Below are 22,427 nucleotides of genomic sequence, written 5' to 3'. Positions count from 1 at the left end.
ACTGATGATGGTCGAAGTAGAGAGGATATAAAATGTAGACTGGCAATGGCAAGGAAAGCGTTTCTGCAGAAGAGAAATTTGTTAACATCGAATATAGATTTAAGTGTCAGGAAGTCATTTCTGAAAGTATTTGTATGGAGTGTAGCCATGTATGGAAGTGAAACGTGGACGATAAATAGTTTGGACAAGAAAAGAATAGAAGCTTTCGTAATGTGGTGCTACAGAAGAATGCTGAAGATTAGATGGGTAGATCACATAACTAATGAGGAAGTGTTGAACAGGGTTGGGGAGAAGTGAAGTTTGTGGCACAACTTGACCAGAAGAAGGGATCGGTTGGTAGGACATGTTCTGAGGCATCAAGGGATCACCAATTTGGTATTGGAGGGCAGCGTGGAGGATAAAAATCGTAGAGGGAGACCTAGAGATGAATACACTAAGCAGATTCAGAAGGATGTAGGTTGCAGTAGGTACTGGGAGATGAAGAAGCTTGCACAGGATAGAGTAGCATGGAGAGCTGCATCAAACCAGTCTCTGGACTGAAGACCACAACAACAACAACAGTCACCTATATTTATAAATGTGACTGCAAAAGAAAAGAAAAGAATGACAATGTCACCTAGATCAAAAAGGGGAATAATAAAACAGTGGCAATAGCACTAGACAGGTATAGAATACCACCAAAGATTCACACTGCCATAAAGATAAACAAGTATATTGCATCAGTCATTGATCATATGCCAACAGACATAAAAAAGGTTGCAAATCAAATGTAAACAACATGCCTCTTTTTGGCCACTCCTGCCAGATTCTAAACTGAACATAGTTGTACAGAATACAACTAAAAGACTAACACAGTAGAGGATTTTCTCAAGGGATGGAAAGATTGTAATTTGCTACACATTTAAGCAATGAAACACAGAAATAAGTGCTCTTAGAAACCAGCATGAATAAGAAGTTCTCAAAATGTATCTCAATAGTTAAATTAGATCTGAGAAAAGTTTCCAAAACTATTAATTTCACTGGACAAAACAAATAAATAACTGGGTGATCTAAGGGATAAGAAAATCCTTTGAAACTCTAAAACATTCCAACAACACAAAAAGAAACAACCACCAGGACTCAGCATTCCTAAACTTCTATCTAACATATAAAGCAAGAAAATTTTTCAAAAGGCAGTCAAATGTTTTGTGAAATTATTAGTCTAATAGTAAGTAATAAAACAGATTAGAGAAACATTTCACACACCTTTGAATGATGCTGAAAATCATACACAACAAAGGAAGTGCATAAAATGTTTCTGTAATCTATTTTATTACATATTTTTAGACAAATCATTTTGCAAAACAGTTGACTCTTTGTTTTCAATTTTCTCTTATTTTCAAGTTTTTTTTTCAGAAAGTATGAAATATATTAAAATATTTATCGTTAAGCTATGATTATTGACAGTAAAAGTATTCAGGAGAAAGCAGCTAAATTTCAATTTATGCTGTAACTTGATACTTATTTTATGTTTTTCAACACAAAAGAAAGAATTCCACCAGTTCTACAGCAATATAATTTTTTATGCACAAAATAGTTAGGCCTTGATGAGATGAACTTTTTGATAATTGATTTACATTCACCATCTGTTTATGAAATATTTCAGTTTTCCCTCTAATAAATAATTATTGCCTTTTAATTAATTAAACTTATTATTTTCAAGCAATTTTAATATTACCACTCTCATCTTATTTTTGTCTTTTTTTGGGTTCTAGTTTCCTGTTCTTGTTTAGTGTATCTTCTTACATTCCTTGGTTTTTCTTCAGGCTGTGAAGAGTTTTCATTCATTCCAGGGGAACAAGAAGTGCTGACTACATTAGGTATTTTTAATCCAAGGCTTGTTCTTTGTTTGAAAGCAATGACAACTTTTTCTCATCTGTTGGCCTGCTAAGCCTAATGCAAAAAGACAAAAACAAGTTAAGAGGAAAGACTGAAGAGATTGTAGACATGATGGAGAGGAGAAAGATTCATATCCTTGGGTTGAGTGAGACCAAGTGGAAGGGAAAAAACTCTGAATTGCTGAGAGGTGGGTACAAATTATGCTGGCAGGGTCACAATAAAGAGGCAAAAAATGAAGTAGGGTTTGTGTTTCACAAAGACATTGACCCAGTTACAGATGTGAGCTTTGTAAGTGAAAGGATAATTAGAGCCAGAGTGAACTTGGGAAAAAATAGTTTTACTACACTCCAAGTGTACGCACCTCAGCAAGGGTATAGTGAGGAAAAAAATGAAACTCCTTGAAGACCTAGAAGACCAAGTAAAAGAAGATAACATTATGATCAGAATGCTCAGATTGGCATGGATAGAAATGGATATGAGGAGGTGATGGGCCCTTTTGGATATGGAAGATGAAATGTTGAGGATGAAGAAATTCTAAATCTGTGCATAAGGAATCATCTTTTAGTGAAGAGTACATTCTTCAAGAAATAAGATAGCCATAAGGTTACTAGATATGGCTGGGATAGCAAATCTAAGACAGTTATAGACTATATATTAATTGACTAATTAATTGGAGGAAAAGTGAGGGACACTACAGTCATACCAAGTGAGCACTTGGATATTGACCACAGGTTACTAGTAGCTGATCTAAATTATAAAATGAAAAGTTTGAATGCTGTACAAAGAATGCCAAAAATTAAGGAGTGGAAGTTGAAAGAAGAAGAAAATGAGAAAATTTTTCAAAATCTAGTAGCACAAAAATTGCTAGAAACTGAAAGGGGTAGTGTAGAGGAAGAGTGGAGCCTATTTAAAAAATCAATAGTTAACAGTGCTGTGCAGATATGCAGCACAACAAAGAGTAAAGTGAAAGACAAGGAAACCAGTTGGTGAAACGATAGAGTAAAACATGTAATTAAAAAATGTAATATGTCAAAGAAAAAGATGGAGTTTGAAAAAAGAAATCAGAACCAGGGGCTGGTACCAAAAGTTGAACACAAGGTGACAACACTGGAGAAGGAATATCGACAAAAGAAACTCCAAGCAAAGGGAATTGTGAAAGAAGAAAAGGAGAAGTGTTGGAAAATATTCACCCAGAAACTAGAGCAGGATAGCAAAAGGAACCAAAAACTGCTATATAAGTTATTGAAAAGTAAAAGATCTGATAGAGAAGACATAAAAGCAATTGAAACAGAGAATGGGGATATTATCAGGGACATGGAAGGTATCAGAGAAGAGATGAAGAATTATTTTGAAATCTTACTGAATGGGGAAGGTGCACAAGAAAGTGACACCAAAGCCATTGAATTAGTGGAAGAGCAGGATCCAATCTCTTGGTTAGAAACTGAAAATTCCCTGAAGCAGATGAAAAGTGAGAAGGCAGCTGGAATAGAGGAACTAACAGATGATTAAAGTCACAGGAATCCATGGAATACAATGGTTACACTGGGTACTGGGAGGTGATATGGAAAGAAAACAAAGCGCCAGATGAATGGAAAAAATGAATTATAAAACCATTGTTCAAGAAAGGTAGTAAAAAGAAATGCACCAACTATCAAGGAATCACACTGCCTTAAGATAATGGAAAAGGTCATAGAAAAAAGATTGCCAAAAATTCTAGAACACCAATTAGAGAAACAATGGCATGGTTTCAGAAGTAATTGGGGAAAAATAAATCTCATTTTCTCCCTCTGTCAGTTAATGGAGAAATATTGGGGAAAAGGAAAGGACTTGATAGCAGTATTTGTGGATTTGGAAAAAGCATATGACAGTGTGTACCAAGGTATAAAATATGGGAATGCTTGATGTTCCTGATTCATTAATTACAAAAGTCCAGATGCTGTATGATGGTTGTGAGAGCAGTGTACAAGTAGGAGGTGGAGGAATCAAAATGGTTAAAGACAAAGAGAGGTGTTTAGCAAGGCAGTTAGCTCTCTCCTTTACACTTCATTAAACTTATGGACACAATCATGAAAGAAATCAAGGAAGAAGAAAATGAAGATCTCAATGCTTTTGTTTTTGTTAATGACATCACCATTTGGGCAGTGATGGAAAAGGAGGTTCAGAGGAGACTAGATTACTGGAACACAAAATTTAAAAAATTCAAGTTAACTGTGAGTAGGAACAAGACAGTGGCAATGAAGATGAGCAGGACACCCACACCTTGTCACATCATACTGGAGGGGGAGAAGGTCCAATGTGTGAAAAGCTTCAATTATCAGGGTAGTATCACATCACGTGATGGAAGTTCCAAACTAGAAGTCTTAAACGAAATAACAAAATGATCTAGTTTCTTCCACCAAGTATGAAATCTAATGTGGCACAAGAAGTCCCTCAAAGAGCCATACAGACCATAACTTATCTCCTGTATAGTCTAGAGGCCTGTGTCATAAATAAGAGCGAAGAACGTCAAATACAAGCATGTGAAATGAAGTTCCTTAGGTCAGCTCTACAAGAAACTAGGCGAGACAGAGTCAAGAATGATTATGTAAGGACAGACCTGCACGTGACATTGACTACAGAGGAGAGAATGAGTGCTTTGAGATTGAAGTGGTTCGGTGATGTGAAGCGAACACACCCAATTCGAACTCCACACCAGTATTTGGAGATGGAGGTACCAGGAAGAAGACCAATTGGGTGGCCTAGAAAGAGATGAACAGACCAGGTTAAGGAAGATCTCAAGAGGAAAGGAGTAACATGGAATGTAGTGGAGAGGGAAACGCTATATCAGGACAGAAACCAATGGAGGCATATCATTCACAAAGTTCCTACTCGGCTTGCTGGAAGGAAATCCTGATGATGATGATGATGATGATGATGATGATGATGATGATGATGATGATTTTCAAGCTAGTATTTTTTTGAAAGGAAGACCTCATGCTGCTCAACACGACACCCCCATCTGTCCATTTCTGCCTCTTCATTTGGCTATGAAAATTTGGATACAAATCCATTGCGTAATTTCTAGGAAGTCTTGTTTTCACTTACACTCAAACATTGGATCAAAAATAAATAAGAAAACATTAATAGTTGAAAAAACTCAAAATGAGTTAATTATACACAATGCTGAACACAAAATCAAAGCAGCCTGGAATGATACCAGACAGACTGTGAACCACAATAAACCACTTTATTAGCCGTTCAGTATTTTCTTATACAATAGGCTTCGTCAATATGTTCAGTATAAATATGGTTATATTCTCATAACAATGTATATATAAATCACATGAATGTTAGTGTAGTACAGTAGCACACATTTGGAATTTTATATACTGTTAATTTCACAATAAAAAAGAAAACATTATACAATTTTATATTAAGCGGGGAGTATTCATATTGATGACTTATGTCATTATCATATATCATATACATGTTGATAACACTATGTCATTATCCTAAGGTATTGAAACAAATATAGAGCACTCAAAATAGGTCTATTATGCGTATATGTTAGATATTGTTTTTCCAAATTTAGATCCTACTACAGGCAGAGGAACCTTTCTCTATGTTAAAACAGCAAATCTATCATATTACAATCTCTATATTCATCAAATGAGTAAAATGTTTTATCTTTGAGCCATTGACCCAGTGTTGTCTTAAATTTATTTTTAGATATTGTTTGTACAATTTTAGGGAGCATATTAAACAGTTCCAGGCCTACATATTTAAAACTATTATGTATCTTGGATAATCTAGAGTATGGCAGATCAATTGTGTGGTTTCGTTTTGTATTATGGGTGTGGATAGATGACCTAAGAGAATATTGAGCTATGTTTTCTTTTACGTGTAATAAGCAATAATAGATGTACAAACAAGGAACTGTCATGATGTTAAGTTTTTTTGTAATGTTCTCTGCATGTATCCCTCGGAGGTAAACCCACTATACATCCAAGAGTTTTTTTTTTTTTTTTTTTTTTTTTTTTTTTTTTTTTTTTTTTTTTTTTGCCATCTGAAAATTGAAACTGAATTGGGAGAATTTTCCCAGAGCAGAATACCATATGAAAGATGGGGGTGGATATACCCACAAAATATGAATGCATCAGTAAGTTTTGGCTGACATTATTCCTAAGTTTATAAAGTAGGAACATAGCACATTCACATTTTGAACAGACGTATGTGATATGTTTATCCCAGTTAAGTTTCTGGTCAATCATCATTCCTGACAATTTAACAGACTTATTTTCTTTGTTTGATACCTTCAAATTAAAGAATATTTCCTCAGTTTTTGTTTCATTTATGTATAGGGAGTTTGCACTAAACCAATGAACTGATTTTTCAAATATTATATTATTTTTTTCTCGTACAGATTCAAGAGTCTGTTCTGATTTTATAAAAGTTGTATCATCCACACAGAGGACTGTTTTACAAGGTAAATACTGTGGCATATCATTAACATACACTACACACAGGAAGGGCCCAAGTATGGAGCCCTGTGGCACAACTCTTTTTATTGTTTGTGGGTTGACAGCTGCCCATTTACACTGACAAATTGTACTCTGTTGCTTAAGTAGGATTCTAATCATTTCAGAGTGTCCTCTTAAATGCCGTATGTCTTAATTTCATGATCAAAGTACTATGAGATTCAGCATCAAATGATTTACTCAGGTCTAGGAGAGTAGCACAAGAGATTAATTTATTTTCAAAGCCATCATACATACCACTAACAATATTTTCAATGGCTTTAACTGTGGACAGTTTAGACCTGAATCCATACTGTGAGTTACTTAACAAGTTATTCAGTTGGGGAAAATCCCTTGCTGTAATATATGGTTAATGAGAGTGGTTAGAGGGGACAGAAGATCACTTGATATCTTCTTTATGACTATGTTTGACAGACCATAGAAGTCCTCTGCTCTGGAACTACTTAGTTCGTCTATTGCTTTGCTAACATCATTTTCAGCTACTGTTTCCCAGTGGAATTTATGAACTACATTCTTATTTGAACCTAAAAGAGTTTTAGCATCAAGCATGCCATTGGGGGAGGCAAATCTTGTTGTAAACTGAAGTTAACAAAGTGTGAGTTTAAGATATCTGGGGCTATGGGTATAGCTAGCTGATTTGTTGGTCTATTCATTTAATTTTTAATTACTTCACAAGTAGCTTTACAACTGTTTCTGGATTTAAGAATATAGTTATCATTCACCCTACGTTTTGCCAAGCTTATTTGAAATCTATAAATTTTTCTTATTCTAATGTACATCTCTTTGTACTCGCTGCTGTTATGAGATCTGTCCTTAAACATAAGAGGCATAATCCTGATGCTGTTGAGGTATGGTGTAAACCAATTATTTAGTCTCTGTGGTTTATGAGCTTGGTTATTATTCTGTCTTTTTACACTCAACAGATATTCTTGCAATTTCCTCTATAAATAATTTGCTTGTGTTATTCACACACATATCTTTGTATAAGATGTCATTCCAGTTAACTGACCTTCATCTAGTTCGAAACTCTCTTATGTTGCATTCATTTATAGGTCTAGGTGACTGGAACTGTAATCCATAGGCCATCATGGTCAGCTAGGCCTAACTTGACTACTCCAATTTCGACATTATTTTCACGGATATTACTTATTATATTGTCTAAGCATGCATTATATCTTGTAGGCTTATCATTTAGACAATAACAATCAAAAGCTCTTAGGCTATCCAAGAATTCCAATATGATATGACTCTGTACCCTGATATCCATATTGATATAACAAAAAAATTAAGGTTCTTTGGTATTTATATTTAGGCTTAGCTAGTAAGACTAACAGGTTTAAAAAAAATTTACAATAAATTCATATTAACTAGACGATGGTGTGCGATATACAGATGCAACAATAATATTATGTTTAGGTATATGTACAATTGCAGCCTCAAAGGTGGTGTCTACACACAGGTCTGTGACATCAATAGTAAAGTATTGTAGATTTAGTTCATTCTTAATAATATTGCAACGCCCCCATGACCAATTGTTGATCTGCAGTAACTACTAGCTAAAGAGTAACCAAATGAAATATTGTGATCAATTTCTGATGAATATAGCCAGTGCTCATTTACACTAAGTATACCACAGTTGGAAGTTCCTAACCAGTACTGCAATTCTTCCAACTTCTTTCTTAAAGACTGTATATTAATATGTAAGAACAGAAGACTATTTTGCTAACCCTGGGCAGTAAAGAAGTGGGTTCAGATTGTCTTCTTAAGGGCACTTCTATACAGCTGATATCTTGAGTTGTTTGTAAGTCTACTGCTGACAGCCAGGCCCCATTTTGACAACGTTTCGATACATCTAGTTTTCTGGGCTCAGAATGAAAGGTTTGAAGATTATTTTGATCCTGCTGGAATATATCTGTTAATATTTTGCCAGACAGACCAGCAGGCTTTACAACACATGACCGAGTTACTATTGCAAAATTTTGTAAATGAATACTTCAGCAATGTAGCTACTAAGTTACAACAGAACTCTTAAAAACAGCCCATAGGAACAGTGAACTACACGCCTATCTCAATGTTATTGCAACCCACCACAATTGAAGAACTTTTCAATGTTGTCCATGATCAAAAATAAATAAATAAATAAATAAAACCTCAGCAAGTTTGGGTGAGGTGCCTATGTGCTTGTTAATGGGTTATATGGACAGTATAAAAGACCCACTAGTGCACATTATAAATTAATCTTTCATCATCATTTTCATCATAGGTCGATTCTCAGAGTAAAACATGCAAAAGTTGTGCCTCTTCCTAAGGAAGGTGATGCAGAAAACAGAAAATTATAGTATGTATATGTGCCTTAAGAGTGAAATATCTTCTGTGTGAAGCAATCACTCATCTGAACCCTTGTGGGACTCAGCTGAATAGCTGCAAGCAAGCAGGGAATAATGGATGGAGGACACTACATCTGTAGTATGCAGCATATGGGAATTTGGTCTGGATGGGAGGTGTGCTTAGGCCAATGTGATAAAGGCAACATCTCTAGAAAGCAGAGCACCTAGGTTTTAGTCCCAGTCCTGCACAAATTTTCACTTATTGCCATTAGATTTCATGCAATGTTCATATGCAGCTGAGATTTGAAAATTTATCTTTCAGAAAATTATAGACCCATATTATTACTTCCATCCTTTTCAAAGTAGCAGAAACTAATAGAATGTATATCAATCACAAAATTTCTAGGAATGTCTAATGATGCACAGCTTAAGTGAGCCAAGCATATTACATAACATCATTGAGGGTAAAGAAAGAACACTGTCACTATCTCAATATCCAAACGATAATAAATTTAGGCAACTAATTAATACCATGTACACATTGTACTTAATAAAATCTGAAATAAAAATACTGGAAAATCAATTTCCACCAGTTCTGGGTAATGATTTTAGTATGTATCAGCTCACCTCCAAGAACAATACACTTTTTATATTTTCATTTGTTAATTAGTTGTGACATAGTGATCAGAGCATCTAATCGATTTTCAAGTTGCAAAAAAAGGGTGATACACATTATAACAAAAACTAGCAGGTAGATCACTGCACTCATGTGTTTAAAAGTCTGTGATGCCTTAACATTCTGTGTGAAAACAATTTACGAACATTAAACAGTATCCAACTAAAAAGCAATACAGTATGGGAGCACATATAGCTAACAGCTTCATCTCAGCAGGAACATCTTAGCAGGAAAAATACAATTAACACACAAAATAGTCTTCTACATAATAAAATAAATTTATATAATGTTTCCACACAAAAAAATGAACACCATGTCTTTAGCAAAACTATATAAACCTATTTATTAAATCAAAGTGAAATTGTTGAAAATTACGTGAACTGACATGCAAATTATTTACACAAATGCTTGAGTCCCAAAATTAACTTTAATGGGCATGATCTACTGTAAAAACAGTAGTGAAATAAACTATATAAATACACTCCTGGAAATGGAAAAAAGAACACATTGACACCGGTGTGTCAGACCCACCATACTTGCTCCGGACACTGCGAGAGGGCTGTACAAGCAATGATCACATGCACGGCACAGTGGACACACCAGGAACCGCGGTGTTGGCCGTCAAATGGCGCTAGCTGCGCAGCATTTGTGCACCGCCGCCGTCAGTGTCAGCCAGTTTGCTGTGGCATACGGAGCTCCATCGCAGTCTTTAACACTGGTAGCATGCCGCGACAGCGTGGACGTGAACCATATGTGCAGTTGACGGACTTTGAGCGAGAGCGTATAGTGGGCATGCGGGAGGCTGGGTGGACGTACTGCCGAATTGCTCAACACGTGGGGCGTGAGGTCTCCACAGTACATCGATGTTGTCGCCAGTGGTCGGCGGAAGGTGCACGTGCCCGTCGACCTGGGACCGGACCGCAGCGACGCACGGATGCACGCCAAGGTCATAGGATCCTACGCAGTGCCGTAGGGGACCGCACCGCCACTTCCCAGCAAATTAGGGACACTGTTGCTCCTGGGGTATCGGCGAGGACCATTCGCAACCGTCTCCATGAAGCTCGGCTACAGTCCAGCACACCGTTAGGCCGTCTTCCGCTCACGCACCAACATCGTGCAGCCCGCCTCCAGTGGTGTCGCGACAGGCATGAATGGAGGGACGAATGGAGACGTGTCGTCTTCAGCGATGAGAGTTGCTTCTGCCTTGGTGCCAATGATGGTTGTATGCGTGTTTGGCGCCGTGCAGGTGAGCGCCACAATCAGGACTGCATACAACCGAGGCACACAGGGCTAACACCCGGCATCATGGTGTGGGGAGCGATCTCCTACACTGGCCATACACCTCTGGTGATCGTTGAGGGGACACTGAATAGTGCACGGTACATCCAAACCATCATCGAACCCATCGTTCTACCATTCCTAGACCGGTAAGGGAACTTATTGTTCCAACAGGACAATGCACGTCCGCATGTATCCCGTGCCACCCAAAGTGCTCTAGAAGGTGTAAGTCAACTACCCTGGCCAGCAAGATCTCAGGATCTGTCCCCCATTGAGCATGTTTGGGACTGGATGAAGCGTCGTCTCACGCGGTCTGCACATCCAGCACGAACGCTGGTCCAACTGAGTCGCCAGGTGGAAATGGAATGGCAAGCCGTTCCACAGGACTACATCCAGCATCTCTACGATCGTCTCCATGGGAGAATAGCAGCCTGCATTGCTGCGAAAGGTGGATACACACTGTACTAGTGCCGACATTGTGCATGCTCTGTTGCCTGTGTCTATGTGCCTGTGGTTCTGTCAGTGTGACCATGTGATGTATCTGACTCCAGGAATGTGTCAATAAAGTTTCCCCTTCCTGGGACAATGAATTCACGGTGTTCTTATTTCAATTTCCAGGAGTGTATTTAACATTACTGAAGATCCACTGTACAAAACAGCTGTAACATAAACTGTGTGATATTCATCATTGTTTAAGAAATATTTTATGTATGTAATTATGAATTTGTAAACTATTTTAAATATGCATGTTTAAAAAATACCTAGCTGTGGAAAAACAGTTACATCACTTTTGATAATTACCATAAATAACATGTTACCTATCTAGGTAAATGTTCATCTTGAAAAAATTACCTGTTGTGATAGAGATCCACCACACAAAAGAATAGTGGCATAAACTATACTAACATGTTCCATAATGATGTAAATATTGTATGTATGTATTTTTATGTATTTATCTACGTGTACAAATTTTGCTAAAGTGTATTTAAGGCATGCAAACACGCGCACGCACACGCGCACGCACACACTCACACACACACACACACACACACACACACACACACACACACACACACACACACACATGCACATAATTTATATTGTCCATGGATGAATATAAATGTACACTCCTGGAAATTGAAATAAGAACACCGTGAATTCATTGTCCCAGGAAGGGGAAACTTTATTGACACATTCTTGTTGTCAGATACATCACATGATCACACTGACAGAACCACAGGCACATAGACACAGGCAACAGAGCATGTACAATGTCGGCACTAGTACAGTGTATATCCACCTTTCGCAGCAATGCAGGCTGCTATTCTCCCATGGAGACGATCGTAGAGATGCTGGATGTAGTCCTGTGGAACGGCTTGCCATTCCATTTCCACCTGGCGCCTCAGTTGGACCAGCGTTCGTGCCGGACGAGCAGACCGCGTCAGACGACGCTTCATCCAGTCCCAAACATGCTCAATGGGGGACAGATCCGAAGATCTTGCTGGCCAGGGTAGTTGACTTACACCTTCTAGAGCACGTTGGGTGGCACGGGATACATGTGGATGTGCATTGTCCTGTTGGAACCGCAAGTTCCCTTGCCGGTCTAGGAATGGTAGAACGATGGGTTCGATGACGGTTTGGATGTACCGTGCACTATTCAGTGTCCCCTCGATGATCACCAGAGGTGTACGGCCAGTGTAGGAGATTGCTCCCCACACCATGATGCTGGGTGTTGGCCCTGTGTGCCTCGGTTGTATGCAGTCCTGATTGTGGCGCTCACCTGCACGGCGCCAAACACGCATACGACCATCATTGGCACCAAGGCAGAAGCAACTCTCATCGCTGAAGATGACACGTTTCCATTCGTCACTCCATTCACGCCTGTCGTGACACCACTGGAGGCGGGATGCACGATGTTGGGGCGTGAGCGGAAGACGGCCTAACGGTGTGCGAGACCGTAGCCCAGCTTCATGGAGACGGTTGCGAATGGTCCTCGCCGATACCCCAGGAGCAACATTGTCCCTAATTTGCTGGGAAGTGGCGGTGCGGTCCCCTACGTCACTGCGTAGGATCCTACAGTCTTGGCGTGCATCCGTGCGTTGCTGCGGTCCGGTCCCAGGTCGACGGGCACGTGCACCTTCCGCCGACCACTGGCGACAACATCGATGTACTGTGGAGACCTCACGCCCCACGTGTTGAGCAATTCGGCGGTACGTCGACCCAGCCTTGCGCATGCCCACTATATGCCCTCGCTCAAAGTCCGTCAACTGCACATACGGTTCACGTTCACGCTGTCGCGGCATTCTACCAGTGTTAAAGACTGCGATGGAGCTCCGTATGCCACGGCAAACTGGCTGACACTGACGGCGGCAATGCACAAATGCTGTGCAGCTAGCGCCATTCAACGGCCAACACCACGTTTCCTGGTGTGTCCGCTGTGCCGTGCGTGTGATCATTGCTTGTACAGCCCTCTCGCAGTGTCCGGAGCAATTATGGTGGGTCTGACACACCGGTGTCAATGTGTTCTTTTTTCCATTTCCAGGAGTGTATAAAGATATAAAAAATAAAAAATTCTGATCGTCCATAATTTAATTTTTTACAACTGGGTCCACAGCCAGGATAAACATATAGAAAGACTAATTTTTTTGCTTAGGCTTATTAGAAATAAGATAGTTTCTACACGTACATCTACACTCTGAAAACCACTGTGAAGTGCATGGCAGAGGGTATGTCCTAATGTACCAGTTATTAGGATTTTTTCCAGTTCCATTCATGCGTAGTGTCTGGGAAGAATAACTGTTTAAGTACCTCTGTCTGTGGCGTAATTAATCTAATATTGACTTCACAGTTACTATGGGAGCAATATGTAGGGGGTTGTAATATATTCCTAGAGTCATCATTTAAAGTCGCTTCTTGAAACTTTGTAACTAGGCTGTCTCAGAATGGTTTACATCCATCTTAAAGAGTCTTACAGTTCAGTTTCTTCAGCATCTCTGTGACAGTCTCCCATGGATCAAAAAAACCTGTGACCATTTGTGCCAACCTTCTTTGTATATGTTCAATATCTCCTCTTAGGCTTAGGCAAATGCTCGAGTCACAAATTAACTTCAATGGCCATGAACCACTGTAAAAAAAATAGTGGTATGGCCCCCACATATTAGAGCAGTATTCTAGGATCGGGCATGTGAGTGATTTGTAAGCAACCTCCTTTGCAGACTGATCACATTTCCCCTGTATTCTGTCAATAAACCAAGTGTACCACCTGCTTTGCCCACCTTCTTTAGCCACAATTGAGCCTATGTGCTCATTCCAATTCATATCCCCAGGTGTTTCACCTGGCTACTTGCATGAGTTACTGGATTCTAACTGTGATTCATTGGTATTTTAGGATTCATTTTGTGAAGCACCTTCTTCTTCTGTGGCTCTACAACTCAAAATGAGCCCTTGCCTCTTCAGTTATCTACTTCCATTTATCCTGGTCCTGTGCTAGCATTTTCCAGTTCCTATAGTCCATCTTCTGAAGGCCTTCTATTACTCTATCCTCCAATCTAGTTTTCGTTTGACCACATCCTCTCTGTTCACCTGGCTTTCCTTGTAAAATCTTTTTTGATATTTGTGTATCATTCATTCATGAAACATGTCCAGCCCACTTCAGCCTGGATGAATTCACAATTCTTCTAACAGTCTGAGCTTTGTAGAGGGCATACAACTGATTATTGTACCTCCTCCTTAATGTTTCCCTTTCACAAATTGTGCTGATGATTCTCCTGAGTATCCTTCTCTCAAACGCATCCAGTGATTCAGCATCCTTTGCTGCCAGACCCAGGTTTCAGAGGCATATTTAAGATGGTGGTTTATAGATGGTTGGTTTAGTGGTTCTAGTCAGGAGCCTTGAAGATAGAAGCTTTGTTAAGGTGAAATAAACTTCATTGACTGGAATTAGTCTCTGCTTTATTTCATATGAGGTATCAGTTAGGCTGGTTACACTCAAACCCAAGTACTTGAAATGGTCAAATCTATCAAAGGTACAACTACTCATCTCTATTTAAGCTTGCATGTTCTCCCTGTGCACTTTCCCAGCAGCTAGGTATTTTGTTTTCTGCTCATTGATATTTAGTCTTACATTCCTGCCGATATGTTCAAGTATGGTGAATCCCTCTTCCATTTCCGTCAGAGTTCTAGCTACTTTGCTGATGCCATCCATATAGGCCAGTATCTGTCCGGATTTATGAAACATCATTCCCTCATTCAAGATATTTGCTTCTCTTATCACCTTCTTGAAGGTGGTGTTGAATAGGAGACATGCCAGCACATCATCTTGCCATACCCCTTTTTTAATTTCCAAAGTAATGGACAACATTCCTCCAGTTTTTATGCTATCTTGCATTCCTTTCATCGTCATTCTTATTATCCTTGTCATTTTTTTTTTTGGAATACTCAACTCACCTAGTGCTTGATATAGTTGCTCTCTGTGTACATAATCGTACACTGCTTTAAAATCAATAAACCGATTATGTGTTCTGATCCAAAATTCCTTTGTTTTTTCCAGAATTTGTTTTATGGTAAATATCTAGTTGATAGTTGAATTACTGGGTATAAATAAACATTGGTACGACCACATTTCCCTCTGCGTTATTGGAAGGAGTCAGTTGTATAGTATGTTAGAGAGGATTATGTATCCCAGATTAAGCAGTGTGAACCCTCTATAGTTACCGCATTCCACCTGGTCTAATTTCTTATATGTAGGACCTATAATTCCCTCTTCCCATTTTGAGGCATTTCCTCTTCTTCCCATATTAGATTCACCAGTTTCATGATTTTCATTTCCAATTCGGAGCCTCCTTACTGGAAAAGTATTGCTGGAATGCTGTCCATTTTTGCCTCCTTACTGTTCTTTAATTTCTTCATTGCAGTTCTCCCCTCTTCTAAATTAGGTGGTTTCATGCTGATATCTGGGTCCTCTTCCTCATGTATTTCTGTTGGGTTTCTTGGTAAACTGGTCTTGGATTAACGAGTTTATCAAAGTAACAATGCCACCTCGCATTTATCTCCTCCTCTTCGCTTATAATTTCACCATTCTCAACTTTTATCAAACTTGTTCTACTCCTGAAAGTTTTCTATGCCTTGTTCACTTCTCTATAAAATGTGCTTGTCTTGTTTGCACTTTTCACAATCTCCATTTCGTCAATATTTGCCTTCAACCAATCTCTCTTTTTCCATTGATGGGCCCTTTTCTCAAATCTCCATTTCTATTTATATTCTTTTATTATCCTCCTGGTACAATGTGGTTGTAATGTCATTCTGCATGCTTCATTTTTTTTTGTTTGTTACTGTTTCATTTTCGTTATGCTGTTCCCAAGTATCTCGCTTGCTGCTGTCTGCACTGTCTTTTTTTATCTTTTTCCATTGATGATGTTCCATTTGCCAGCGTTTTCAAGGGCCTTTATTATTCTCTCCTGATATCATGCCCTTGCTTCCGCTGGTTCAAGAATTGTGGCATTATATTTCTGCGTCCTGCACCATTTTCCTTTTACTACGTCAGATATTCTTGCCCTCACCCATGACAAGATTAAGAAGTGATCCATGTCTGTATTTGGACTTCTTAAACTCCTTACATCCAGTTAAACTGACTTGTGCCTTGAACCAATTAGTACATGGTTGATTTGATTTATTGCATTTCCACCTGGTGCTATCCATGTTCCTTTACGTATTTCCTTGTGTGGGAACAACATGGAGCCTTCCACCATGTTTCTAGATGTTGCCCTATTGTCATTTCTTACAGCGTATTTACTACAGATACCGATTGTTGGTCTATAGATCGGTTCTCTTTCCACCTGGGCATTTAGGTCTCCATAATTAATGCCTGTGCACCAATTGAAGAATCCGAGGATGAGGAGAAAGAAGCTTTCAATGAATCTCTGGAAAGAGCATATAATAAAAGCCCAGGGCATGATATATATCTGCTGGCAGGTTGATACACACACAAACAAACACAAACATACACACAAAATTCTGCTTTCGCAACCAACGGTTGCTTCTTCAGGAAAGAGGGAAGGAGAGGGAAAGACGAAAGGATGTGGGTTTTAAGGGAGAGGGTAAGGAGTCATTCCAATCCCGGGAGCGGAAAGACTTCCTTAGGGGGGAAAAAGGACAGGTGTACACACACACACACACACACACACACACACACACACACACACACACACACACAAAGAGTTTGGGCAGAGATGTCAGTCGAGGCGGAAGTACAGAGGCTAAGAAGTTGTTGAAAGACAGGTGAGGTATGAGCGGCAGCAGCAACTTGAAATTAGTGGAGGTTGAGGCCTGGCCGATTTCGAGAAGAGACGATATACTGAAGGGCAAGTTCCCATCTCTGGAGTTCTGACAGGTTGGTGTTAGTGGGAAGTATCCAGATAACTCGGACAGTGTAACACTGTGCCAAGATGTGCTGGCCGTGCACCAAGGCATGTTTAGCCACAGGGTGATCTTCATTACCAACAAACACTGTCTGCCTGTGTCCATTCATGCGAATGGACAGTTTGTTGCTGGTCATTCCCTTCACAGTGTAGGCAGGTCAGTTGGTAAATCACATGGGTGCTATCACACGTGGCTCTGCCTTTGATCGTGTACACTTTCCGGGTTACAGGACTGGAGTAGGTGGTGGTGGGAAGGTGCATGGGACAGGTTTTACACCGGGGGCAGTTACAAGGGTAGGAGCCAGAGGGTAGGGAAGGTGGTTTGGGGATTTCATAGGGATGAACTAAGAGGTTACGAAGGTATCGACCTGCCAGCGCTTTTGTTTGGTAAGTCCCATCATATATATATATATATATATATATATATATATATATATATATATATATATATATATATATATATATATATATTAAAAACAAAGATTCCAAGACTTACCAAGCGGGAAAGCGCCGGCAGACAGGCACATGAACAAAACACACAAACACACACACAGAATTACGAGCTTTCGCAACTGGCAGTTGCTTCGTCAGGAAAGAGGGAAGGAGACGAAGCAACTGCCAGTTGCGAAAGCTCGTAATTCTGTGTGTGTGTTTGTGTGTTTTGTTCATGTGCCTGTCTGCCGGCGCTTTCCCGCTTGGTAAGTCTTGGAATCTTTGTTTTTAATATATTTTTCCCATGTGGAAGTTTCTTTCTGTTTTATATATATTAAAAACAAAGATTCCAAGACTTACCAAGCGGGAAAGCGCCAGTAGACAAGCACAATAAATAAAAAAAACACACCAACACACACACACAGAATTTTATTTATTGTGCCTGTCTACCGGCACTTTCCCACTTGGTAAGTCTTGGAATCTTTGTTTTTAATATATTTTTCCCATAATTTTACATTTATGAACATTTAAAGCAGGTTGGCTGGTTATGACCACTTAGTCACTTTAACATTGCATAAAAACAGAGTGTAACATTGCAAACTAAATTTTTGCCTAGAAAATTTTACTAATTACCTTCATGTGTAAAATACAGTACAGAGTTCTTTGTCCTGAAAAACAATAATGTTTTAAAATACTGTTTTAACAAATATAATCCAAGAAACTTAAAAGCAATTAGCTTTTATAAATAAATTCACCCGCGTTTGTAAGTTATCTGAATATTTTAATTATAAATGATTGATTTCATGCTAGAAAGAATACCTCACAATTTTACACATAACTATCAAAATTATTCTTACATCTATTGATATTCTACATATTATAAGCAGATAAAACAGTAATTAGAATTTTTAATGAAAAGCTGTTGTGAAAAAAAGAAAAAGAAAAATCTATTTGGAATCACTTTGAATATTGTTATGTACAAAAGAGCCTGAGCTATTGAATCTTATGCTGTGGTGTGCCCTCTGTAAAGTGCTGACAGCTGACTGTCTGCAAGCCACATGGGAAGGGAACTTCGTATTTGTACATGTGTTATATTGTTCAATATTTTAAGGATATTAATTTAGCTTAAAGATACGCTTTCTATGAGATGGTCAAATGTGAATGGTAGTTCAAAGCTCTTAGTTCTGAGCTTATTAAGTATTATAGAAGACACTGAATTTTGAAAACTTTTATTGTGTCTGAAACACAGTTATTCAAAATTATATTCTTCATGCATGTGCAAGATGAAAAGTCTCCCAAAAATGGAGAACAGGAAGCAATGTCACTTAACACGTTTATTAACACAAAATTTGTAAGGACTTTGAACAAAACTGATCTGATGTTTGAATTGAAAAAGGAAACAAAAATCTTCTGAAACTTCAACAAAAGGTTAACATCTTCTTGAAGTGTTTATGTCCAAAGAACAAAATTTGTCTGTTCATAGCAGGAAACTCAAATGACACTTGGTGGTGTGGGGGGAAGGCAAAATCACTACCCTGGTATGTAATATGTCCTGTCTTGGTTCTTAGTTAAAGACCATGTCCAGTACGAGGTATGAAAATTGGTCTGAGTTCAATAGTGACCAATAAAAACTCTTTGAATTCCAAAAGTGTTGTGTTGTGCAGGACCTGTCCCCAGAAGTGCAATGTCAAAAGTGGATGGCAATAGTGGTGAGTGGCAGACAGGGCGGCGACAACAGTGAGAACTTTGGAGATGGACATCAGTCTTCACCAGGTGGATAAACTGCCAGCTGCAGCCAGAGTGTGGCCTTAAATCCTGACAATGCAGGTGACTACAGCTTTGTTATTGGCTGTTTCCCTAGTTGGTGGGTGCATAACATACTCCAACTGGTGTGCACTGCTGGATTGTGCATGTACCGATTGCTGGCTTGATGTCGCCACTAGTATCATCCTCTGCCAGCCTGCCGGCTGACTTCCTGTTGTCCAAAGATTGGCTGCTGATAATGTGGAGTTAGGGGAGTTTAAATGCTATGGCTCATTTTACTACTTTAAAAAATCTCTCCCATGATAGGTTATTGTTGTAACACACTAGAGTGCCAAATCTCAAAAGAGATTTGATACTGTAATCTGCAAGTGTGACACAAATGTTAATTTGATAAATGATTTCACTGGTTATTGTGTTACCATCACCTTACTTTAGTACAAATTTTGTACAATGATAGGAACATACCTCTGTTTGTTGTAATGCAAGATGCTGGTCTCTTGAAATTAGCTTTCTGCTTCTTCCATTCTTCAAAGGCCTTTTCACATTTTTCCTTGTGCACAATCATTTCCTGTTGCTGGCTCTTTTCTTGTTCGGCTTTCTCGTGTTGCGATACTGTTGTATAAAACACTCTTAATTGCTGTAAATTTTGTATGTCTGCTAATTTCTATCAACATTTTTGTATTCTAGCTTACAACAAAAAGTTTGAGGGCAAGTCAAAAATTACTTTGTCTTACTTCTTTCAATTTATCTACACATGAAGCAGGGTTTAAAAAGTATATTATTTCTTTCCCCTGTTGCACAATCTGTAACTTTTTCAATGTCATGATCCAATGAAGATTAAGGTTTAAAGTTTCATTGATGATGATGTCATTAGATAGTGAGCATAGAGAAAGAGATCAAACATGCCCTTTGAAAGGACCTACCCCACCATGCAGCTGATTTTCTGTCCTTATGATCTTATTTATTGTGTAGCTACTGGTTTTGGCACTCACATGTGTCATATTCTGGCCTTGGTTGATGCTGAAGGGGTTATCACGAACCATATGTACTCTGCATCAGTGGCCAACATAACTGGTGTACGCAGACTATCTGTAACCATGATGTCAGCACACCAACCATCAACTGCCAACTGACTCAGATAGTCTGCATAAACCCCTTATGTTGGCCACTGATGCAGCATATACAGGATGAAGTGAAATTTGAGCACTCGGGCTTCACAGTGCGACTCATCACATGCCAGTGATAAAAAAAATGTATCTCACAAAATTTCGTACAGTGGTTACAACCAGCATAAAAAGGAGATTAAAGAGTGGCAATCTGGCAACTATGTAATGGCATGTATGGTAACTACTTTTGTCAGCACATATAATTCATGCTGTGTAGTTGATGCAGTGGATAGAGTTTTGGGTTAGCATGCAGGAAGTCAATGGTTCGATCCTGGGTTGAGGCATATGTTTTTTATCTGGTAAATGTAGTCCAGGTGGTACGGTATCTGGCATCTTAATTGTCAACAGCGATTGCAGCAGGTCCTCTAGAAAACATTTGCACTTCCATACTACACTCATAGAAATGGAAGATTGGTCAGCTTTGAAAGAAGCCCTTTCCACATCATGAGTGTGAATTTATTCATACCACTTCATCTGCTAGATGCGAAACCTGTTTTCTTTGTACCCTCCGCCAATGATCCCATAGATTAGTACCAACTATTATTCTTGCTTCGTTCATGTTCATTACATTTTGTTAGGGTCTTGCATTGCCAGTAGGACTAGCAACATGCTTTGCAAATAATGTCCAAACTCGGTTACTATTTGTATGTGTTATCACCATGGTCCCCCTGATTACATCTTTCAGTGCTGAGTGTGTTAACTACATTCTGTATAGTACGTATATCAATGCATAATAATAATAATAATAATAATAATAATAATAATAATTATTATTATTATTATTATTATTATTATTATTATTGTTATTCTAGCGATGGGATTGTGGACACATCACCTCTCTTACCATTAGGTAAACAGTGTAATTCACAACTAAACATTTCACACTCAGTGGTGTTGGGATGAACCACGCAGAACAATATCTGTCAGAGAGTTAATGTGCATTAGGTGGAACAGCACAGCACTAATGGCATGTTTATGCTGAATGCACTGCCCACCAGACAGGGACTGGTTACAAGTGGAGTAATGCGCCCATGACAGACTCCAGTGTACACGCATACACGTAAACCTCTAAACCAGTGTGACAGACATGTGGCATAAACAAATGATGAATATGTGGATATTCTTCTGGTCCTCGGTGAATCTGATAACCAGGCTGGTATTGCCACTGATGAATATGCTGCTAGATATCCTCGTCAATGCCATCCAGATAAAAATGTGTTTCATCGTTTGGAGCTGTGCCTTCGGAAGTCAGGTTCTCTCCTTCCACCATCGTATGGCAGAGGTCATCTATGGATTCACGATACTCCAGCTAGTGAGGAAGCTATTCTGGAGGTCATACACTAAGAACCTCAGCAAAGTACACATAGCATAGTGAGGCAGCAGCGTGTCTCGCAACACACAGTTGTTAATCTGCTGCACGAGCATGGGCTCACATTTATCATTATGCTTTCATGCAACACCTGCATCCTGCAGATCATCATCAGTGGTTGCAATTCTGTGAATGGTTCCAACAACAACAGGAAGCCAATGATGATTTCGTGAACATTGTAATATGGTCGGATGAAGCAGCACAATGCCCACCATTGGTGTGAGGTTAACCTGCATGTCACCCACGACCGTGGATATCAAGTTTGCTTTTGTATTAGCATCTGGACTGAATATTAGGTGACAGGTGTTTGGGCCCCTACATGTTGCCTGACCAGTTGACTGCATGAAGGTATCATGCATTCCTCTCAAACTGTCTGATGCACTGGAAGATGTTCCACTACATGTTCGGCAGAGGATATGGTTCCAACAAGATGGAACACCTCCACACTCTGGAATTAATGACTGACAGTATTTGGACAGAACATTTCCAGAGAAATGGGTTGGATGTGGAGGTGCAGTTATATGGCCACCATGTTCACCTGACCTAAATCCCATGGATTTCTGATTTCAGGGGACACCTGAAGGAGCACATCGACGAATGTGGA

General features: G+C 39.1%; 1 protein-coding gene across 1 annotated transcript in view; it reads right to left on the bottom strand.

Annotated features, from left to right (window-relative positions):
- The window catches only part of LOC126354556 (golgin subfamily A member 6-like protein 6), an 86,658-nt gene that overhangs the window by 6,750 nt on the left and 57,481 nt on the right, over positions 1 to 22,427 (bottom strand). The window contains exon 3 of the mRNA XM_050004298.1: positions 19,754 to 19,900. Within this exon, the coding sequence (XP_049860255.1) occupies positions 19,754 to 19,900 (147 nt within the window). The remainder of the gene's footprint in view (positions 1 to 19,753; positions 19,901 to 22,427) is intronic.

Source organism: Schistocerca gregaria, chromosome 3, assembly GCF_023897955.1.
Source record: "Schistocerca gregaria isolate iqSchGreg1 chromosome 3, iqSchGreg1.2, whole genome shotgun sequence".
NCBI lineage: Eukaryota > Metazoa > Arthropoda > Insecta > Orthoptera > Acrididae > Schistocerca > Schistocerca gregaria.
The sequence above is the reverse complement of the archived record's forward strand: the minus strand, read 5'-3'. Positions and strand labels throughout refer to the sequence as shown.